Below are 21608 nucleotides of genomic sequence, written 5' to 3' on the forward strand. Positions count from 1 at the left end.
TAAAGGTCAGAGAAAAAGCTTGTGGTCAGTTTGGCCTGTACTCACTTACCCCTGAGCTTGTAAGTGTGACACTAATGGATAATAATTTCCCACAGAAGATTAGTGTGTGGGCCCAATGCCATTGAGGTTGAAATCCAGCCAATATGGAAGCTGCTTGTGAAACAGGTAAGTGTTTTCTTTTTGAGAAAAAAGTGTGCTCCTTACTTTTTACTTTCTAAACTCAGAGGAAGTAAGTGGCACATGGATATTCAAGGAGAATGAAATCTGTGTTTCATGCAATTTCTTTTTTCATGTTTATGTTTGATTATTATTTATTATTATTATCTTTAGTCATACAAAAGGGTTTCAATTCAATATGTCAGTTGGTGAATACACTGCATCTCGATCAGTGTTACCTCTTCCATCATTCCCTTCCATTTCTTCCAGCCCCATCTATCCCCTCAATTTAACTAGTTCCATTTTCACATTTATACATTGAATATGACGACTGCATTCATCCCTTTCTCTCTCTCTCTATCACTTTCTTTTTGTTTCTGCCAATGGCTTAGTCTTTACCTTGTCTGCTTATTGAGGTTTATTTTTAGTTTTACTTAATTTCAATGAATAAATATGTTTCATTTGAAAATTTTGAAGTGGTCCATTTCAGTCACCACTATTTAAGTTTCAAATCCATGTTATGATCTCTTCCCAGTGTAAGATATTCTTGTTCTTTTTTTGGTACGTTTTTTATTGTAAAAATACTGTACAGAGGGGTTACAGTTACATGAGCAAGGTAATGAGTACATTTCTTATTGAGCACTGTCTCCCTCCTCCTTTGTTTTCCCCCTACCATCCCTTCCCTCCCACCTCCACAACTATCCTTCCCCCCCCACGTCGAATTTGTAAAGTTTGTTTTCAACGTAGTGTCTTGTACATCTCATTGTTCAATGGGTCATCCTGTATCCTTATTTAAGCATTTTGTTTTTTCCCTTCCTCTCCACAAATTACAGAAGTGTATATACAAGATTTTTAAATTCACATTTTTATTTTTTTCTTTTTCTCTATGAAAGATGAAACAAATTTATTGTTTGTTTTGTTTTGTGCTGGTTCTGGGGCTTGACCTCAAGGCCTGGGTGCTGTGACTATGTTGTGTGTGTGTGTGTGTTGCTAAGAGCACTCTACCACTTGAGCCATAGCTTGACTTCTGACTTTTGGATAGTTAATTGGAGCTATGAGTCTCACAGACTTTCCTTCCCAGAATGGCTTCACTATCCTCAAATCCCAGTCTCTTGAGTAGCTAGGATTACAAGTGTGAGCCACTAGCACCTGACAACTTTATTGTTATAATACAAAACAAAACTTTTACTAGATGAATTTTTTTCTGAACTTCAAAAGGTTGTACAAGGGGGTTACAGTTTAATATGTCCATCGTAAGTGTCCAGTGGTTCTTGATCAGAGTCATTCCTTCCATCATTCTGCCCTTTTCTATCTACCCCTTTCCCCCAGACTCATTTTATATTTCCCACTTCCTTGATCATAAATGTACATTGAGCAGTCTGGCTGTATATGTCCTATTTTCCCTTTACCATTTGTATCTAATCCCTCTCATTAGCCCATCCCTTTAAGAATCCTGTTTTAGAATACTTTCTCATAGTGCTTTGTTTTCTTAAGTCTTGGGTGATGGTGATAAGGTGTTGGCTATGCCAGGCTACTGAAAGGAAAGAGCACAGACTGGGTGGCTTAAACAGCAAACATGATTTCTTATACTTTGTGAGGTGGGCACTGTCCCTGGTTTGTAGACCGTCATCCACTCATGGGTTCTCACATGGTGGAACAAAAGAGAACCCTCATCTCTTGATCTTCCTACAAGGAGACTGATCCCACCTTAGGACCCCAACTTCATGACCTTATATAAACTACCTATGTACTCCCCAAAAGCTCCATCTCCAAGTTCCATCAGAAGTTAGAGGTGTTAATATGTGAATTCTTTTTTAGGTGGTGGTGTATGTGGGGGCAAACAAATATTTAGCCATACTATGGGGCAATAGTATTACTTCTGTGAGTTCTCAGAATTTGAAATGCATTATTTTGGCGTTTTACGGATTATTTTATGCATTCCATTTTCTTGAGAGTGGCTTCTTTTGGTAACTGGTTTGCTTTTTCACAATTGAAGTTATTAATTTTTATATTGTCTGCTAAGCTTAAGTAGGACAATTTCCCCCCTTCCCATCTCCCCTTTTTTAACTTGTGCATGCTAGCTCCCTCTGATGGTTCTGTTTGCTTCCAGACTGGTCCTAGGGAGCTTGTTTAGAATAAGCTTACACTGGGAGTTTCAATCTTCGTCCCTCAGCAATTTGTCAGATTCAGACTCTGACAGCTTGCATGGGGCTTGGCCCACTTCATGGTTGTACCAAGAATTCAGCTCCCTCAACTCCCAGGTGGTGAGCCATTTCTGGTTATGACTTTTATCAACCCTCACTATGGAGTATCTCCTCATTTTTCACCATAGTTTCTGTTTCCTTCCCCTTTGGGGCGTATTTTCTGTTCCAACAGGCTCTATAATTGAGCTTTTAGCTATCATTATTTGTTTGTTTGTTTTTTTAATCCAGAACCTATTGGTTCTTATCCAGTGCTACATGTTTTTAGTCGATTTCTAATCCATGAAGATGGCCATTTTGTTTTGGAACTTGGGCTTTTTTAATACAAAAAAGTATCAGAATTTTTTTTATGTTTGTTTGATTTCAGAAAAAAATCCCAGAAAATCCAGAGTATTTATTTAGAGTAGTTTAAAATTTATAACAAGATGGAGCATCAGGTACAGAAATTCTTCATGTTTCCCTTTCCATACCCTGTATATATGAATAACCTCTCCAACTACTTTTAGCAAGCTACTTTTATAAAGTTCTTGTCTAACCATGTTTTTAAATTGCTGGAGAGTCTCCCAGGTACCAAGCTTGTCTATAGAGTGCTAGTATTTCCTGGCACCTGTTTGCTAGGCATTTAGTAAGAAAAAAAAAAGAAGTAAAATTATTCTACGTTTCATTTCAAAAGAATATTGATTAGAGGGATTAAATTAATTCTGAGGTGCTGTTTTTTCCTAGAAGTATTTAACCTATTTTCTATTGGATTTTTATAAACCCCAAATCATGTCATCATTAGTATATCATCTACAATTAGACTATTTTTTTACCAAGTAAATTCAAGAGCTATAATTTGTAAGGAGAGCAGTTGAGATAGAAATAATAAGAATCATTAACGAACAAAAGCTTCTTTTCTCTTTCTTTTTTGTGCCCTAGTAGAGGCTTGAACTTGGGCCAGGGCACTGTTCCCTAGCTAGCATTCTACCACTTGAGACATACATCCACTTCTGGCATTTTAGTGATTAATCGGACATAAGAGTCTCACAGGCTTTTTTGCGTAGGCTGGCTTTGAACCACAGTTTCAGATCTCAGTGTCCTGAATAGCTAGGATTATAGGTGTGAGCCACAAGCACAAAACCTTCCTTTAATGCACAGTATGTGTCTAAGAGTTTAAGAAACCCTTAGATTCAACTAACTTATTAGCCAGGAATTAGTTCATTTTGAGGTCAAAGTAGAATTTTATTTAATATATTAGGGCATTTTAGAAAGCAGAAGTAAGAAAATTACCACTAGTTTTATAGTATTTTATCTAATTTATAAAGTCATGAAGACACTTCTCCAAGAAAAGTCATTGTTATGTTCCAATGGGCTGTTTAATTTTCACTATGTTTGTATGTTTCTGTGCTCTCTCCGTGTTCAAAGGAAGGGCATGCAAACTCCACTGACTGGCAGAGGATCTTGCCACAATGTATTATATAAATTTTGTTAATTAAAAGCCACCAGAGTCTTTCATTCTTATTGGATAACTTCACTATGTCTGAATCATAAGATTACATGAAAAATAAACCTATAATAAAACTATTCAAAATCAAGGTTCACTTTAAAAAGACTGGATCATTTTTCTTCTCCGCTGTAGATAAACACGTTTAAGAACATAAAAATACTCTTAGATTTTGTGACTGGTGAAATATTTTTGGAAATCAAAAACTAATATAAATGATCATTTAGGAGTCTGACTTAAATACTTAAAGTAATTTTACTTTTATCCCATAACATCCTATATATTCATTGTTACACATCAGAGGTTTTTATATGTTGTTAAAAATAAATAAAAGTGAGCTGGGAAGGTGGCTCAATGGCAGAGCGCTTGCCTTGCATGCCTGAGGCCCTGGGTTCAATTCCCCAGCACCATATAAGCAAAAAGAAAAAAGCCAGAAGTGGTGCTATGGCTCAAGTGGTAGAGTGCTAGCCTTGAACTGAAGAGCTGAGGGACAGTGCCCAGGCCCAGAGTTCAGGCCCCACGACTGGACCCCCCCCCAAAAAAATATATAAATAAATAAATAAATAAATAAATAAGTAAAAGTTCTATGAAGAAACAATATCATCTTCATTGTTACCAAAGTCTGTATATGTGACTCATCTTATTTTTTGCACCTACAGGTTTTAAATCCATTCTACGTGTTCCAAGCCTTCACCTTGACTTTGTGGTTGTCTCAGGGCTATATAGAATACTCCGTGGCCATCATCATTTTGACCTTTATCTCCATTGTTTTAAGTGTGTATGATTTGCGACAGGTAAGACCTGAAATCCTATAAAATTTCCACTGAGAGCAAGTTGCTTTGCCAAACTTAAGTCATAAGAAAGCAAATGTGAGCTCTTTAGAGATCATAGAAATGTCAGATAGACTTAAACCTCTTTGAAAACTCTAATGTTAGCTGAAAGCTTCTTTGAATTTAGTTTCAGAAGTACCCTTAAGGCTGTGTCTATGAATCTTGGGAAAGGGTGAGTGTTGGAGAAGGATGCATAGTGTCAGTCATACTTTTGAAGAGAGAGGAGCGGGAGTCAACTATGCATGTCCATAAAGATACAAGATCCCATGATGTATTTCCCCTGACTTATGTACTTCATTCATTCTACATATACTTCATCTTAATGTTCCTGACAAACTTCAATCTTTCTCTTAAGATTCATTTATGATATCTCTTTCTTCATTTGGAATACAGGTGTACTTAAAAAAAATTAAACTCAGGACCTTGTGCATACTAGGCAAACTTTCTACCACTGAACTACCTCTCCAGACCCAAGTATGCCTTTCCTTAAGAAAACTCAAAAGAAATACAGATATCTCTGAGTGGAAGTGAAGGGAAGGGCTATAGAAAGCTTTGACTTTATAGGGCAGTAGTACAACAAGAGAATTATTTGAAAAGTCTGTACTTTGACCTATTAAGTGAAAATATTCAGGGTAACAACAAGAATCTGCATTTTTTGTATAGTTTCATAATCGTGACTGCTGGGTATTCTATAATAGTATGAAACATTGTTATAGAGAATAATAGTCAAATATCAACATCCTAGATACACATATTTATTTATTAATGCTATTATTACCTAAACATACTTTTGTGCTTCTTTTTATTACTCTTTTAGATGCAAATATTATGCAAGACTTTTTGAACACTTATTTTTAATTTAAATAGGATCTTACTGTGTACATTAAAATGTATACTTTACTATACCTGCTAGATGCATACATACATATATGTGTGTGTGTGTGTGTGTGTGTGTATGTAACAGGTAAGCGAATAAGTCTAAATCATATGAAAAATAATGGTATAAAATTCAAGCATATATCATAGTCTATTTAAGCATTCCCTCATTTATAGAAAAATAAGATTACTTTCCCCCAGTTTTTGCCAATGCAAATAATGCGAAATTAAACATAACTATGGCGTAGCCATCTGCTTATGCATTAATGTTTGTACTTTTAACATGACATCCAAAATCCAGACTGCTAGATCAAAGAACAGGTACAATTTGAATTTTAATAGACACTGCTAAAAAATTTCTTCCAAAGGAAATAATTCTATCAGCAGCACACAGTCTATCAATTTTCCCAGATTCTTAATAGCAATGAGTCTATGTACTGATACATTTTTTGAATTTTAATAAGTTTTTCAAAACAGCTGTTTCAATATCCACTTCCTTGATTGCTAATGAAAGTAGACACATTTTCAGTTTTTACATTTATCTTTTGTATTGATAGGTTCTTTATATCTGCCATACATGTGGACATTTTTATTTTTAGTCTACTATTTTCCCTTTGATTTTTGACTTTTGCCATACAATAAAAATTATGTCAAGTGAAATGTGATTCCTTTATGGATTTGGGCTTGCCTGTTTTGCATGGAGCCTGTTTTATCCAATTTATGATTTACTGAGTATTTAATTTATAATCCTTAATGAGCTTTAAACACTAAGATTCTATGTCTTACTAGAATCCATAAATTGTTTGCCAAAATTAGTGAGCAAGTAACATGAGAACCTCAGGTTTGTTGACAAGGCTGCAAAGGATTTCTTTCAAAAGAAGAAAAGGAATTAGTAGACAAACACTAATCTCATTAGCAGGTGGAATTTGTTTTGAAAGCTTCATGACTCAACATGTAAGACGTCTGGTAAAGCCATACAAAATGAGCTTGTTTCCTGAAACTTTATCTTTACAGTTTAAGTCGAAAGCCCTCAAGAATCAGTATTTTTTTTTCAGCACTTCATACTTTGCAACAGACCTCACATGCATAATACATCTGCCTATGTAACAAGTCATAAACTGAGAGCCATGTCATTGTTCTGTTCTCCTACCTTGGGAGGCAAAGGAAAGTAAAGGTCTTCTTCAGATCTACCCAATTACCAGGAGCTGTGGCCTTCAGCCTCAGGATTCCTAACTCCAAACCAAAGTACTACCCGTTCCCATGGAGCACATTCTCAAGCCATCCCACGGACTTCATTGTGACAGTAATATCTATCTGCAGAGAGGAGGTTGGCAGAAATGCAGGAAGGAGCCTTCATTGCCATCTCCAAATCAGTGTATTGAACTATACTAAATTCCATCATTTCACTGAATTAGACTTAGCTAAATAAACACAAGCTCTTTCTTTTTTCCAGTCCTGCAGCTTGGACTCAGGGACTGGGCATTGTCCCTGAGCTTCTTTTGCTCAAGGCTAGCACTTGAGCCACAGCACTACTTCTGGCTTTTTCTGTTTATGTGGTACTGAGAAATTGAACCCAGGGATTCATGCATGTTAGACAAGCATTCTACCACTAAGCCACATTCCTAGCCCAAACACAAGCTTTTGAAAATTATGATATGAAGAGCTGTTAGGATGTTTGCAGAACTGCAAGGAGGTATCTTCCTGCACATGCTACTCTAGGCCCAAATCATGCTGCATAGAACCTACCTACCTTACCTAAGTCAAGAAACTCCAGCTGCAGTCCCTTAGCTCAAAAGTTTCACTCTATTTCTGAGAGTGAGGTGTCGGGAAAAGGTGGGGTACTAAAACGATCACAGATAATGAGAGTTTCTGGCCCCCAGGGCTTTGTCTTCAGTCACAAGTGAAATGCCCTCCCTACTCATCTCTGGAGGACATCCATCCACAGCAAACACAAAGCCACTCAGCAACAGATGCCGAATAATAACAATATGCAAATTAATCTTGGAAACTGATCCTGATCCCACTGAAGAGGGACTAGAGAAACCAGAGGGGGCCTAATGAAAATCAGGCAACGAACTTTGCAATCATAGCAAGCCTCACAACACTTGCCTTTTCCTAGCTGGCTGGTTGTCATAGAAACCAATGCAATAGAGTTTCTGAGTACATCAGCTCTGAGGATGCTAACATTATCCTACTCCAGTGTAGTTGGGCGAAGTAAAAGCATTCAGTTCTATTAAATACATATGCGCAGAGAGCCGTCTACGTGATAGACTCTAAGGCTACATAGGTGACCACATGATCAATCTCTTTCTCCTGTGTCCTGCCAGCCTTGCAGGGGATTCTTGACAACAGGCAGTTCTCCTGTAATTTATCAGTACAGAAGCATAGGGAGCAGAACCATGCATTATTCTTGGGGTTGAGGGAACTTAGGGGATAGAGATGACATTAAAGCAGGGCTTTATGAGAAGGATGAGAAAGAGTCTGCTAGTAGAAAGCTGGGCTGAATATTCTAGGGAATAGTCCTCGCAATAACATAGCAGGCCATGCAGAATGCTAAGTCTGATAAACAAATCCAGCTTTACAGCATAATGAGGCTTGAGAATTACAGTCAAGGACTATTAACTCATCCTTCACCACTTCCAAATATGTTGATTATCATCCGCTTAAGCGAGGCTGAAGTTACGCTGGCATTGATTGAAAGAGTTACTGAACAAGAAAATAACTTGAAGAAATGTAGAAGGAAGGGTATTTATCTTCTTAAGGGAGGGAAAACCTATTTTCAAGCAGTGGGAGCATCAACAGAAAATGGTTGAGGGTCAGATGAGCCTGATTTTATCAGTCTCAATTCTTAAAAAGTGCATGATTGTGGGCAAGTTACTTTGACATTCCCAACCCCCAGTTTCTCTGGTTTTGCTTTGATATCACTGCCATTCTAAAATTATTTCCAAAGTTTTAAAAATTAAATAATAGTGCTGACAATAGTTTTCAGCACATAGGAGCTATTCGACATTTAAAATTATCATAAAAATAATTTAAGTCAATTCTATACCTTTTGTATTTTTTTATGAAGCCTTAAGGGTTTTAGATCAATCTCTGACATAAAATAAATCATTATCAAATCATTTTGGAGCTTGAAAGTAACTTGAAATTAATCCAATTTAATGTTATTGGTTTACAAAAGGAATGACCAACTTATATAAGGTGAAAAGTTCCATATACTGCACATGGCTGGCCAGCAGGTAAGCCAGACTTACAGTTCAGGAGTCCTAACTGACACTACTGTTTTCAACACAGATTTTCAGCTGGCTTGCTCTCTGTAACCCCTCATTTACATACACATCCCAGACAAACCTTAGGAAGCCACCTTAGAACATCGAATGTGTATTCATGAATACATATTCATTATATTCATTGTTAACCAACAGTAATATAACTTTTTCCACTGAACTGATCCAAGTTAGTCTAAGTTTTAGCTTTTCATGCAGAACTGAAGTAAATAATTAAAAAATTTCCTATAAATATTAACACTGAATCTCTTAGGGAATGTTGAATAAATGTAAGCAAAGCCAATCTTAACTCCATGATGACATTTGTAAGAATCAACATCAGAATAGAGCAAAATGACTTAGTACCTGAAAGGAAAACACATTATGGTTAGGTTCAGCTGTAGGAGAGTACTGTTGGCAATCTTTAAAACTTCTTTTTAGTAGCATCCAAGTCACTGACATCCAGTGTCTTCCTAAGCCACTGCCCTGCCCTGGCTGACCCAGGGTCACATTGACTCAGGGTGACAGTTGGCAGAAGTGTGTACATGAAATCTCTTAACAACTCCTTCCTGTCTCTGGATTCTCATAGGAGACAGTGTTCCATCTCTTTCTTGGTCCCGTTGTCTTTTCTGTTTTACAAAAGCACATATCAGTCAATTCCGTACCCAGCAAGTTTTGCCAGCTGATGTCTGTCATATGGTCTTTCCCAGTGTATACTTATACAGTGAATAATACATAGTGCTACATGATTTAACTTCTATAAAGTAGATACACTTTATCATCACCCTTTTCACAGGAGCCCAAAGGGCTTTAAACAGGTTAAGTCATAAATGGCAGCACTGGGATTCAAGACCTGGCAGCAACATTTCCTTCTGCAACTCTGCCAGCATGGACATGCATAGCTCTTCACAGGGGGTGGCTCAGCATAAACCTCTGTCAGCTCCTACAAGTGGGAGGCACTTACAGATTCAATGTAGCTTTGTGGCTTCCAGGCTGGGAAACAGGAGGAAAGTCATAATCTGTGCATTGCTATTTTTTCCCAGCCCACACACGTGCAGCCTCAGCCAGTGAAACCTTGGGCCCTTGGCTTAGGTCCTGAGGCAGAGTCTGTGCATTATTTTCCTAGGAGTAAAATAGTGTTCAACTAATGAATGTGATTGCTTCTGTATGTGGAGGGTCAGGTGGCTGGCTTTCTCACAAGTGGGCTTGGGAAGCGTTAGATCGTATGGTTCTCAAGACATGGACTTTCCGATGTCTCTGACTTTCCATTGGTAGCAATCAGTGAAGCTGCACAACCTCGTGGAGGATCACAACAAAGTCCAGGTTACGATCTTTGTAAAAGACAAAGGTAAGTGATGTCTTTTGCCTTCAGCATACTACTGTCTCATTTCTCCCAAGGTATTAATTAAGGAGAGTTAGTCTTTTTGTTATTGTTGTTTGTTTGTTTGGTACGAAAGCTTGTATTCAGGGCCTTGTGTTCTTATTTGCTTTTCGATCACAGTTGGTATGCTACCGCTTTGAGCCTTGCCTCCAGTTCTGGATTTTTGCTGGCTAATGGGAGATAAAATGTCTGGAGGTTTTATCTGCTCAACCTGGCTTTGAATGATGACTCTCAAATCTCAGCCTCCTGAGTAGCTAGAATATAGAAATATATATATATAGAATATATATAGAATATAGAAATGAGCCAGCACTGGCTGACTGAAGATTTTCTGATTGAGCATAGTACTGGGACTAGGGTGAGACAAACAAGTCATAAAATCTGAGGCAATAACATTCTGATACTAACCTTATAGCAATAGGGCCCTGCTAGTGACTACCTTGTTTCACTTCATACCCCAGGCCTCATGCTTGCCTGGCCTTCATCCCAGCCCAATGTCTGGATTACTGAAAATGTTCTCTACCATCCATATTTCATTTATTTCATTCATAAGACTATTATTGGGTAAGCTTTTTCCTTTGAAGGGAGAGAGTACTGGGGAAAAAACGAAGGACTTTGTGATTGCTAGGCAAGCACTCTAAACACTTAAGTCATACTCCAGACCTTTAGTTTTGTGTTTGAGATAGCGTCTCCATAACCTTTTCTGGGCTGGCCTCAATCCTTCTGCCTTTGCCCTGTGGGATTACAGACATGCACTACCATGTCTGACTTCGGGTAAGCAGATCACAAAGGCTCAATAGCTACGTGCCTATGGTCAGATAAAATAACATTTTTTGAAATGGAAACAAGAGATTTTTTCCCTTTGTTGCTGTTTTTGTTGTCTGCACCTTTTTTCTTGTTTGTAAGTTTATCTTATCTGTTTCTGGGTAAGTAAGGGGGACAGAAAGGATGGGATAGAGAGTGTACAAATTCAGCAGTAATACTCACTAGCCATCATGTTGAAAATGAGCTATACAACTTGTGGGTGGGAATGGGAGGGACAAACTGGGAGTGAGTGAAGGAGTGACACTGTTCAAAAAGAAATGTATTCATTACTTGACTTAACTCATGCTTACGTATGAGTTACGTACTTATGTAACCCCTCTGTACATCACCCTTACTATCTATCTATCTATCTATCTATCTATCTATCTATCTATCTATCTATCTATCTATCTGTCTGTCTGTCTGTCTGTCTGTCTGTCTGTCTGTCTGTCTGTCTGTCTGTCTATCTAACAATAAAATAGACAATTCAATGAAAACAACAACAACAACAGCAACAACAGTGCCCCCTCCAAGTCAACAGAAACTCTCTGGAAAATTTAAGAGACATATTATGCCATAGCATGTTAGGAACACAGATTAAGAGCAAGCAACACCTAACTGACACTTCTGTATTGACCAAGGCCCTCAAAGGCACTGACCAGGTACTAGGATCAAACTAAGATTTTGTGGCTGGTTATTCCTCTGCTATATCTGATGCATCAGCTCTTTAATCCCGATTCTCTTGGGATTTTCAGGTGAGTGGGCTAGGGCTGGAGCAGGCAAACAGGTAGACAACTTTCTGGCCAACAGGTTGATGAGAGTTCTTAGTCTTCTGAATTCTTCAGTAAATGTCAGTGAGTCATTGAAATTTCATTGTTCGTAGGTTTGCAGGAACTGGAATCTCGTCTCTTGGTTCCTGGAGATATTCTTATTCTTCCAGGGAAGTTTCAAATGCCATGTGATGCTATTCTTATTGATGGGAGCTGTGTAATGAATGAAGGCATGCTCACAGGTAGGCAGTTATCATTGAGCTTCCTCCTTCCTGCCTAACATGAAGTCAATTGTTATGAGGTGAGATCAACATATATTTTTCAACCTTTCACCAGGCCCCATGCTCAGATATCCAAGGACAGATGAGGGAAATGAATCCAGACTTTTCATTCAAATAGAGACATAATATATATAAGCAGGCGATGCATAATAAGAAGAATTAAACCACAATAAATACAGAACTGGAAGAACTCCTTACTCTCCTATGTGATTAATGAAAGAAGTTTGAACATGTTAGAGGGTGGCTTATATCCATACAAAAACAAAACACAACCTAAAAACTACCAATCTTCACAGTCAGAAGAATGTGGAGATGTCATCTAGCCCCATACCCAATGGATGAAAAACTACTCAGGCCTTGGTTCCTAACTCTTAGGAACAAAGACAGAATCAGAGTTCTGTCTGGTTTAGATTTGCACATCTATTGATCTCACTGGGAAGGAAATGGGGCTTCCAGTTTCAGCTCAAGTGGTCCTACTTCTCATTTGTAGTTTTTAAAAGTCTACTTGTATCTATCTAACGGGCAGGTACTATTTATAAAATATCCTTTAGCTTATAAAAACCACAAAATGCAGCATATAAAGGAGATTATGTAGCAACACAAAAATCAAAACTATTTATCTGCTTACAGGCCATTAAGTTTTTTCTGTTTCCAAGTGGTATAAACTTGGGGCTGGGAGGAGGAGGGAAGCACACAAAAAACTTCCATATAATGGACATTTATTATCTGCTTCTAAGTTGTTTGGCAGATGCAGAATTCACATTAAAAATAGGTCTCTTAATTTAAAAATGAGACTGGAAAATGTAGTAAACATAAATATGTTCGGTATAATTACAAAATACCTCTTTAATGCACTAGAATCTAACTTCCTTATAATGATTGCAATGAGGATTTGCATACTGATCATATCTTTTATCCAGCATGTTGCTATAGCAACCAACAGACAAACATCAGGCTCATGGAGCACTGTCTTCACTCAAGTGCTGCAGTGCCTCTCATCTCCCAGCAGATTGTCAGTGCGGAACAGTGGAATCACAGGCAGGCCAGGCAGAAAGGTCCCTACCTTAAGTCTTCTCTTGCTCTTCTCACAGACTGGGGCTACAGAACTTGCCTTGGTTTAAGGGAACTTAAAGAGTTCCAGAAAATTATAAATGCTGAAGCATGCTGCCATGCAACAAAATGTTCAAAATTAACCTCCATGACCATTACTGATAAGTGGCTTTTCCTAAAGTCCACTTCTGGAAACTGTCACCAGCACTAGCATGTATGAAGCCTAAGTACTGCAAAATGAAAGCCAATTTTGCAGACAGAGATGTAAATTAGTTTCCTCAAAATGGTTCAAGTTCCAGCATGCTCAGCGCACAGCAAGGTCTTCCTCTATATTTAAGAAAAGGACTGTGAACAATTCAGAAGATTAGAGTTAACTTCCTGGAACCAAAAAGGTAGTCCTGGGGCTGGGAAGGTGGCTCAGTGGTAGAGCGCTTGCCTTGCATGCTTGAGGCCCTGGTATCGATTCCTCAGCACCACATAAGCAGAAAAAAAAGCTGGAAGTGGCGCTGTGGCTCAAGTGGTAGAGTGCTAGCCTTGAGCTGAAGAGCTGAGGGACAGCGCCCAGGCCCAGAGTTCAGGCCCTATGACCGGACCCCCCCCAAAACAAAAAAACAAAAAGGTAATCCTTGGTGTTTGTTCACAAATATGACTCCGGTGTATATATGTGTGTGTCGGGGGTATACATAGATAAGCATTTGCCTATATAGTAAATTTTTATGTAGCAGTAAGTATAGAAATTACTAGCATTTCTATAGAAAGTTCTGTTTTATAAGTCATGTATAAGTTCACTTATGACATGAAACAAATTAGATGAACTGTTATTAAAACACCAATGTACAAATAAAAGAACTGGGGTGAAGAGAGACCAGGTTGCTTCGTGAGCAAAGGAAAAGTGAGACTAGAAAGTGTCATGGGCCCACAAACACAAAGGATCTAATAGGAGAGGAAGATGATTCTAAGGCTGCTGCCTTTCCCCTCCCTCCCTTCCCCTTTACTCTCTACCTAGTATCCCTACTCACAGTACCCACCAATGTAGGACTTCCTCCTTCCCATCTCCTCTGCCCAACCCTATCGCTGAAATTCAGTTATGTCAAAAGCTCAGGAGCCACAGCTCAATTCTGGTGTTTTTTTGGTGATTAATTTGGAGATAAAGAGTCTCACAAATGGTCCTCCCCAGGCTGGGTTCAGACCATGATCTTCAGATCTCAATCTCCTGAGTAGCTAGGATTATAGGTGTGAGCCACGAGCACCTGGCTTTATTTGTAGCACCTTTGCAAGTATTCACTATGCCATCCTTGGAGTATTCTGTTATTCCCATCAGTTAACAGCTCCTCAATGCTTTTGTGGCTTCCCTAGGAATGGGACATTGAGGAGGGGCTTATGCTGTAGTGTAGCTCTTCTTCCTGCTGTTTCTGCTCTACTCTGAAGCTGTAAAGCTGTGTGAGCCTGTCTCCCTGGAAAGAGAGTCAACCTGACTGCCACCTGCCCTCAGATTTTACATCCTCATGGAAGGAGAATGTAATGATATTTCAAAGTTTTCCCTTGGAGAAAATGAGAGCTAGGGAAGGGATGGTATGGTTCAAAAAGAAATGTACATATTACATGACATATGTAACTATAACTCCTCTGTACATCACCTCTACAATACCAATAAAACATATTTAAATTATTTTTCTCTTAGAGCAATAGCTAACTTTTCTTATTTCTTCATATGTATGAGACTTTGTACTAATATTTTTTAAGTGTTATCTCATTCAATCTGCAACTTTTTTAAAGTTAGTGAATCCCAACCCAGAGTTGATGAATAATTTGCTTTTGGCCACATAAAAAAGCAATGCATTTGAGATCTGGATTCACTTTGTTAATATGTTCATTCACTCACCTCACAAATGTTTATTAAGATACAATCTACTAGAGTTACTGTCCTGAGGAGGCAGAAGAGATTTTCTGCCCATGTGGAGCTAACATTTAGTGGAAAGAAGAGAAAATGACAATACACAAGTGGCAGAGATTTCCAACAATTATGTGGGTGTTTTGTTTTATTTTTGAGATAGGGTCTCACTATAAAGTCCAGGCTGGTCTGGAATATGATTCTCCTGTTTAAGCCTCCTGAGTGCTACATTTACAAACCTGAGCCACCACACCTCTCAAGAATTACATTTCATTTAGAAAAACAAAATATTAAGACCTGAACATTTTGTACCCAGAGAATAGCCTTATGACCACTGCCTCCTCATTCTCTTAGGGATAATTCTGGAGGAGAGAGTTGGCTTTCAGACTGCCACAATTCTCCTCCCCCTCCCTCTTCTCATTAAACTACAAATTTTCTGTGCAGGAAATATATAGCCAGCTGAGCTGGAATATAAAAATTCCCCTTGTCAAATTTTCCACATTCATACGCAGTCAGACAAGCTTATAATCAGCAGATAAGTCAGAGCTTCTACTCCCTTTCTGCCTTCTTTTTCTTGAAGAAGAAATGTAAATAAAGAGAACAGGACATTTCAAATACTGTCACCATGAAGATGCAGCTAGCTCCTTGGGGACAAGAGAGAGATTCTCCATCTGACAGCAGCAAGGGTCTTTTGGTCCCAAAAGCCAGCTCCACAGTTGACAGTGAGTGATGACAGTACTTTCCTCCAAAACAGCCTTACCTTCTTAAACCCCAGTCTTCTATAGGTAAATCCTTCCTTTGGGGGGCTCCCAAGTAGGCCTGAAGCATGAGATTTCTTCTGTAAACAGTAATAAAAATACTTGAAAACTATCTCTGTGTAACAACATTTAATTTGACTGTGGTCTTTGGGACATAATCTCCAGATGATTTTCATTTGTGATTAATCAACATCTGTCTATTGCCATTTTTCATTGCCTGTGTGCAGAAATGTTCATTTATATCGTACTAGCCAAAGTGTAGACTGTAAACTAATATCTTTGATACAAAGGTAGAATAAGTTTTCTGTATCTACCTAATTCCTAAAGCAACGTGGTATGATGATTCAGAGATTTGTCAAAAGGTTCTACCCCTGTTTTACAAAGTCATTTAAAATTTAGTTGGTAAGCCCATACAAGTGAGTATCATAACTGTTTTAGAGAAAATGGTACAGAGATAATGCTTGGCTAAAAGGAATTTCCTGAGCAATATTCAAAAATACTAATAAAAATTTTATAGCTTCTTGCACCTTATATTGTGAAAAATATACTATGGTAGGAAACTAGTGTTGAAAAAACAATAGTAGAAAGACCTTAGTAATTGCTTTTATTTAATTCATCTGTGCAGTTATGCAAAAATATGTATTTTATACCTACTCTATACCACTAAGGAAAATGATAAGTATGAAAAGTTACATATGTCAAAGTCCCTGTCATCAGTTATTATCTAGAAATATAACTCTATAAATCTATAACCATTATCAACATAGTATAATTTCAGAATTAGAAAGGTGATAAAAATATCTCTCTAATTGAACATTTTGTAGGAAAGTGATGGAATTTTAAATTCATTCAAGTGCTTTTTAAATCTGTGAGCCAGGAAGTGTTATTAACATTTTTATTTTGTCTGTGAAATTTATCTTTTCTGTACACTTAGCCAATTTTCTTTGTACCTTGCATATTCTGTCTTACAGACATCAGGGAAAGGAAGAGAACTGATAGTAGCAGGAAAGGAGTCAGTAAAGGGAAGTACAGGAGCCCTGGTTTACTGGAATTGACTATCTAAAAAGAGTTTGGGCTCAAGTATAGTACGGGATGGGGGAAAGATGAGGGGAAATGATGGACCAAGAGTCATTGAACAAAATGCATTGTACTTATAACCTGACTTGTAGAATTGAAAACCCCTTTGTACAAGTACTTACTTAAAAAATAATGAAAAGAGTTGGGGATTTATTTAATAATGGTGAAAAAGGGAAAAGCCTAAGAATTTTCAGCAAAAGAATAGAATAATGAAGGGGAGAATGGACAGGATTCACCTAGTAATTCACCTCCTATTTTCTAGCCAGGATTTCTTGTCTATATGAGGACAGGGTTTCTGTGTGTTTTGTTTGTTTATCATGCTCTCATCACCCAATATAATTCCTAGTACAGAATGAACACTTGGAATGGATGAATGTATAAGGAGGTGAATGCAAGGCAAATAACAATGAGTAGTCATGTTATTCCCAGATCTTTTACTGTCTGTAATATAGTAGGCTCACTCAATGCTTGGGAGCTGACATCTTTAAATGACTCCACGCCATTCAGGTTAAGGATAGCAAAGATAAACAGATCTAAGACAAATATTTGAAATAGAAAAGAGTCTACCTATGCTTGCATTACCAGCATCCTTAACCATCATCTGACTCAGGGGATAGACATTCAGAATGTTGTATAATTTCTTAAAAATGGTAAGTAAGAATTGCAAATAACTCTCGGAGTTTACCCAGAATCAACAGAAACAAATGCAATCTTCTTTAGGAGAAAGTATACCTGTGACAAAGACACCATTGTCCCACACGGACAACACCATGCCTTGGAAATCGCACAGTCTGGAGGACTACCGGAAACACGTGCTTTTCTGTGGAACAGAGGTGATTCAGGTCAGGCCCTCTGGTCAGGGCCCAGTCAGAGCTGTTGTACTACAGACAGGTTAGTGGGTTCTATTTTTGTAAACTGAAGTCATGTTTAGTGGCAAGCAGAAGTGGATTAGGGAAATTTTGTTTAGGAGTTTACAACTTGCCACCTTCTCTTTTCTAACCAGCCATACTCTTTTCTAACCAGACCTTTTTATTCCAAGTTTCCACCATTTGACCTGAATAGTTTATTAGTTTAGATCTTGGATGTGATGAGATGAATGCTAGGTACAGATGATAGAAATGTTCTGAAAGACAAAACTAGGCGCATAGCTTGGCTTGTGTCCATAGGCTTGTTGTATTGCTTTGATGTATTGCTTGATGCTTGCTTTGAGTCATGATTGCCTCCGTGTTTGCTTTGAATGATTTTAAAAAAAGTCAACCAAACTGATCGAGGACCTTTCCCTTTCAAAAGCTTGCATGGTAGACTGAGTATCAAACTCCCAGCTGTATAACACCTCCAGGTTGCTATGTAGACACAAAAGTCATTTATCTAAATGGAAACTCACCCTCCTGTCTTGCCTCTGTTCACAGTATAACTGTCTAGACTCTTAATAGCATCTTTAACTCCTCACTTTATCTCAGACCAAATAAGCACACATGGTTCATTGGCTGTGTGCAGCATTTGATTGATGCCTTCTAGTGGTACCTTTTTAGTCCTGGTCCCTGCACTTCCTCTCAGTGGTTCCTAATTTGTATAGGCTTTCATCATTTCATGTCTTGAATATTACAACAAAACATTGTTTTTTGGACAATTTCAACATTTGTCCTAACCATTTTCTAAACTGTTCCTCAACCTGTCACCAAAGTCACACTTTCAAAACCTAGCTTGGAATAGCTCACACCTACTATACCCAAACCCTTTCCATAGATAGCAGCAATTGTTTAGTCTTTTATATAGCATTTCACTACGAAGGATTTCTATGGCTTGGTCCCAACCTGGTGTTCTTATTCCTGACTTGTTCCTGCTATTTCACATAGTCACAGACTTAAAACACAATGTGCCCTTCTATGTCACCATGTTTTATCTTGGCCTGTTATTCAATTGTCCTAACAGATTTTTTTCATTAAAAACATAACCCTTTTTGGTTTTGCATTAAAACCAGTTGGTAGATTTTAGACTCTCAAGCTATTATCTTATTCTGCAAAGACAAAAGGTCATGTTTAAGAAGACCAAGTGTCCTTCACATAGTAGGAATAAAATGAACTTTATGCTTACAATTCTGACTCATACCTAGAGTATTTAGTGCTCAATCATTGCAGCCAATAATTCAGGTATTTACTAGGTGGTATGAACTGAGGGCTTAATAAATAATGTGTAATATATGCTAAAGAGATTATACTTTGTTTCTGGAGACAGATGGACTTATAGCTAAGTAAAACATGGGTGATGATAGATGTCATATTACCAAGTGTTACATGGATTCCAAGTAATGAAATAATTGTTTTGGATAAGAAGTATGGAAGTAATATCCTGGAAACACTTATTTGGTGATGTGGCATGTTAAACCAAGCTTGATGGGATGGCAAGGGTTTACTGAAAGACATAAAGCTGGAAGAATTTTCTTCATCTTTCCCTATTTGGATCCCTATTTGTATCTTGTCTTATTGCTATAGCTAGGCATTCGAATATTAAAATGAAGAGAAGTGGAGAGAGTGGGCATCCTTGTCTCATGCCTGACTTTAGAGGAAATGGCTCTAGTTTTTCACCATTAAGTATAATGCTGACTGAAGGTTTGTCATATATAGCCTTTATTATATTGAGTAATGTTCTATGGATTCCTAATTTTTCCAGAGCCTTCATCACAAAGGGGTGTTGGATCTTGTCAAATGCTTTTTCTGCATCTATTGAAATAACCGTGTGGTTCTTTTCCTTGCTCTTGTTGATGTGGTGAATTATACTAATTGATTTGAATATATTGAACCAGCTTTGCATCCCTGAAATGAATCCTGTTTGATTGTGGTATATGATTGTTTGGATGAATTGCTGAAGTTGATTGACCAAAAATTTTGTTGAGAAGTTTTGCATCAATGTTCATCAAAGAAATGGATCTATAGTTCTCTTCTTTGATGAGTCTCTGCCTGGTTTTGGGATGAGAGTTATGAATGGCTTCATAGAAAGAGTTCAGTAGTAAGCTTTCTCTTTCAATTTCATAGAAGAGTTGGAGGAGTATGGGTGTGAGTTCTGCTTTGAAGGCCTTGTAGAATTCTGCTGTAAATCCATCTGGTTCTGGGCTTTTCTTAGATGGGAGGTCTCTTATTGTTGTTTCTATTTCAATGCTTGATATGGGTCTGTTAAGTTGGTGTAACTCATTTTGGTTTAGTTTTGGCATGTCGATATTTGCTAGGAAATTGTCCATTTCTTCCAGATTCTCAAATTTATTAGCATAAAGGTTTGAGAAGTATTCCCTTATAATGTTCTGACATATTTATAAGGTACCATGTGATTTTTTTTGTTGCTTTGTATGTCCCTCCCCCACAGTATAACCCCTGTTTTCACTGTATTTGATGTTGGTATAATTTGAGGAGGGGATACAGGTTGACCTATTGCAACAATGAGATGTACAAGATGCTATGTTGAAAAACAAACTTTACAATTTAGGTGGAAGGTGGGAGGGAGTGTAGTTGAGGAGGTGGGAGGGAAGAGATGGTAGGAGAAAAACAAAGGGGGAGGCAACAGTGCTTGATAAGAAATGTACTCATTACCTTGTTCATATAACTGTAACCCCTCTGTACAATAGTTTCACAAAACTTTTTTTTTAAGCTGGAAGAATAGGCTAATTGTGTTTACAAAATACAAAAGAAGGAAGTACAAGCATCTATGGGAACCAGTGAATAGTTATGAGATCAGTCCAGTAAGGAAGAAGTAGATTAGATAAAAAAAGATCCTTGAATATTGTACTTGGAAGTCTGAACTTCTAAGAAAATGGGAAAGATTTTGGAGCACAAAACATATACAGAAGCCTTACACACACACACACACACACACACACACACACACACACACACACACACACTTAAGAACTTACCCTGCAAAATGCTTTTTTCTTAATTTGCAATTATTCTTATCTTTCTGTTTTCAAGATATATCTGCTTTATATTCTTCTTCTCTTGGTATCTCGTTTCTTCAACTTCCTAGTCTAATTTTTCTCAGCCCATGGGTGGATGAGATATTGCCCACAAGGCACTGACCCAAGGAACAAGAAGAACTAAACAGAGTGAGGGATGTTGATTGTTCCCAAAAACTTACAACAGAGAAGGCAAATATAATAGGTCAGAACAATTCTATTTCATTCAGTCCACACTCCAATAGCCCACCCACTTTGGACTTGGAGAAAAATTAGATTAAAAGATTTTACTTGTCTGTGATCATCTTCATGTAGGTTATAACACAGCAAAAGGAGACTTGGTAAGATCCATCCTGTATCCTCGGCCTCTGAACTTCAAACTATACAGCGATGCCTTCAAGTTCATGGTGTTCCTGGCTTGCCTCGGTGTTGTGGCCTTTTTCTATGGCCTAGGTATATACATGTACCATGAAGTAAGTAATGGTGGTAAGGCTTTTTTTATGCAGCTTTCTCAAGAGTTTGACTTAACTCAGGAGGGTTAGGTAAGAATGCCCCTTAATCTTACTTTTTCTGTTAATCAAGGCTGTCTAAAAGCTTTCTTAGAAAGTAAAAATATTCTAGTTGTACACTGTCCAATATGGTAGCACTTAGCCATGCATCATTATTAAGACATGAACATTTAATTGTATTTCATTTTAATTCATTTAAGTTCAACAGCTGTACGGGTTAGTGGCAAATCAATCATCTTGGATTGAGCACTTGTGCATACAGTTCATTGGCTGTTTCCATCATTTGATTTGGAGTGAAGGGTACACAAGCTCATATAATCTTAGAGGAAATA

The 21608-nt window shown here is 37.8% G+C and overlaps 1 protein-coding gene across 1 annotated transcript in view; it reads left to right on the forward strand.

Moving 5' to 3' along the window:
• Atp13a5 (ATPase 13A5) overlaps window positions 1-21608 on the forward strand; it is a 99317-nt gene that overhangs the window by 28114 nt on the left and 49595 nt on the right. The window contains exons 6-11 of the mRNA XM_042670324.1: window positions 96-165; window positions 4500-4634; window positions 10088-10160; window positions 11881-12009; window positions 17545-17715; window positions 21083-21240. Of these exons, the coding sequence (XP_042526258.1) occupies window positions 96-165; window positions 4500-4634; window positions 10088-10160; window positions 11881-12009; window positions 17545-17715; window positions 21083-21240 (736 nt within the window). The remainder of the gene's footprint in view (window positions 1-95; window positions 166-4499; window positions 4635-10087; window positions 10161-11880; window positions 12010-17544; window positions 17716-21082; window positions 21241-21608) is intronic.

This window comes from Dipodomys spectabilis, unplaced genomic scaffold (genome assembly GCF_019054845.1).
Source record: "Dipodomys spectabilis isolate Male_0828 unplaced genomic scaffold, ASM1905484v1 ptg000017l, whole genome shotgun sequence".
Lineage (NCBI taxonomy): Eukaryota > Metazoa > Chordata > Mammalia > Rodentia > Heteromyidae > Dipodomys > Dipodomys spectabilis.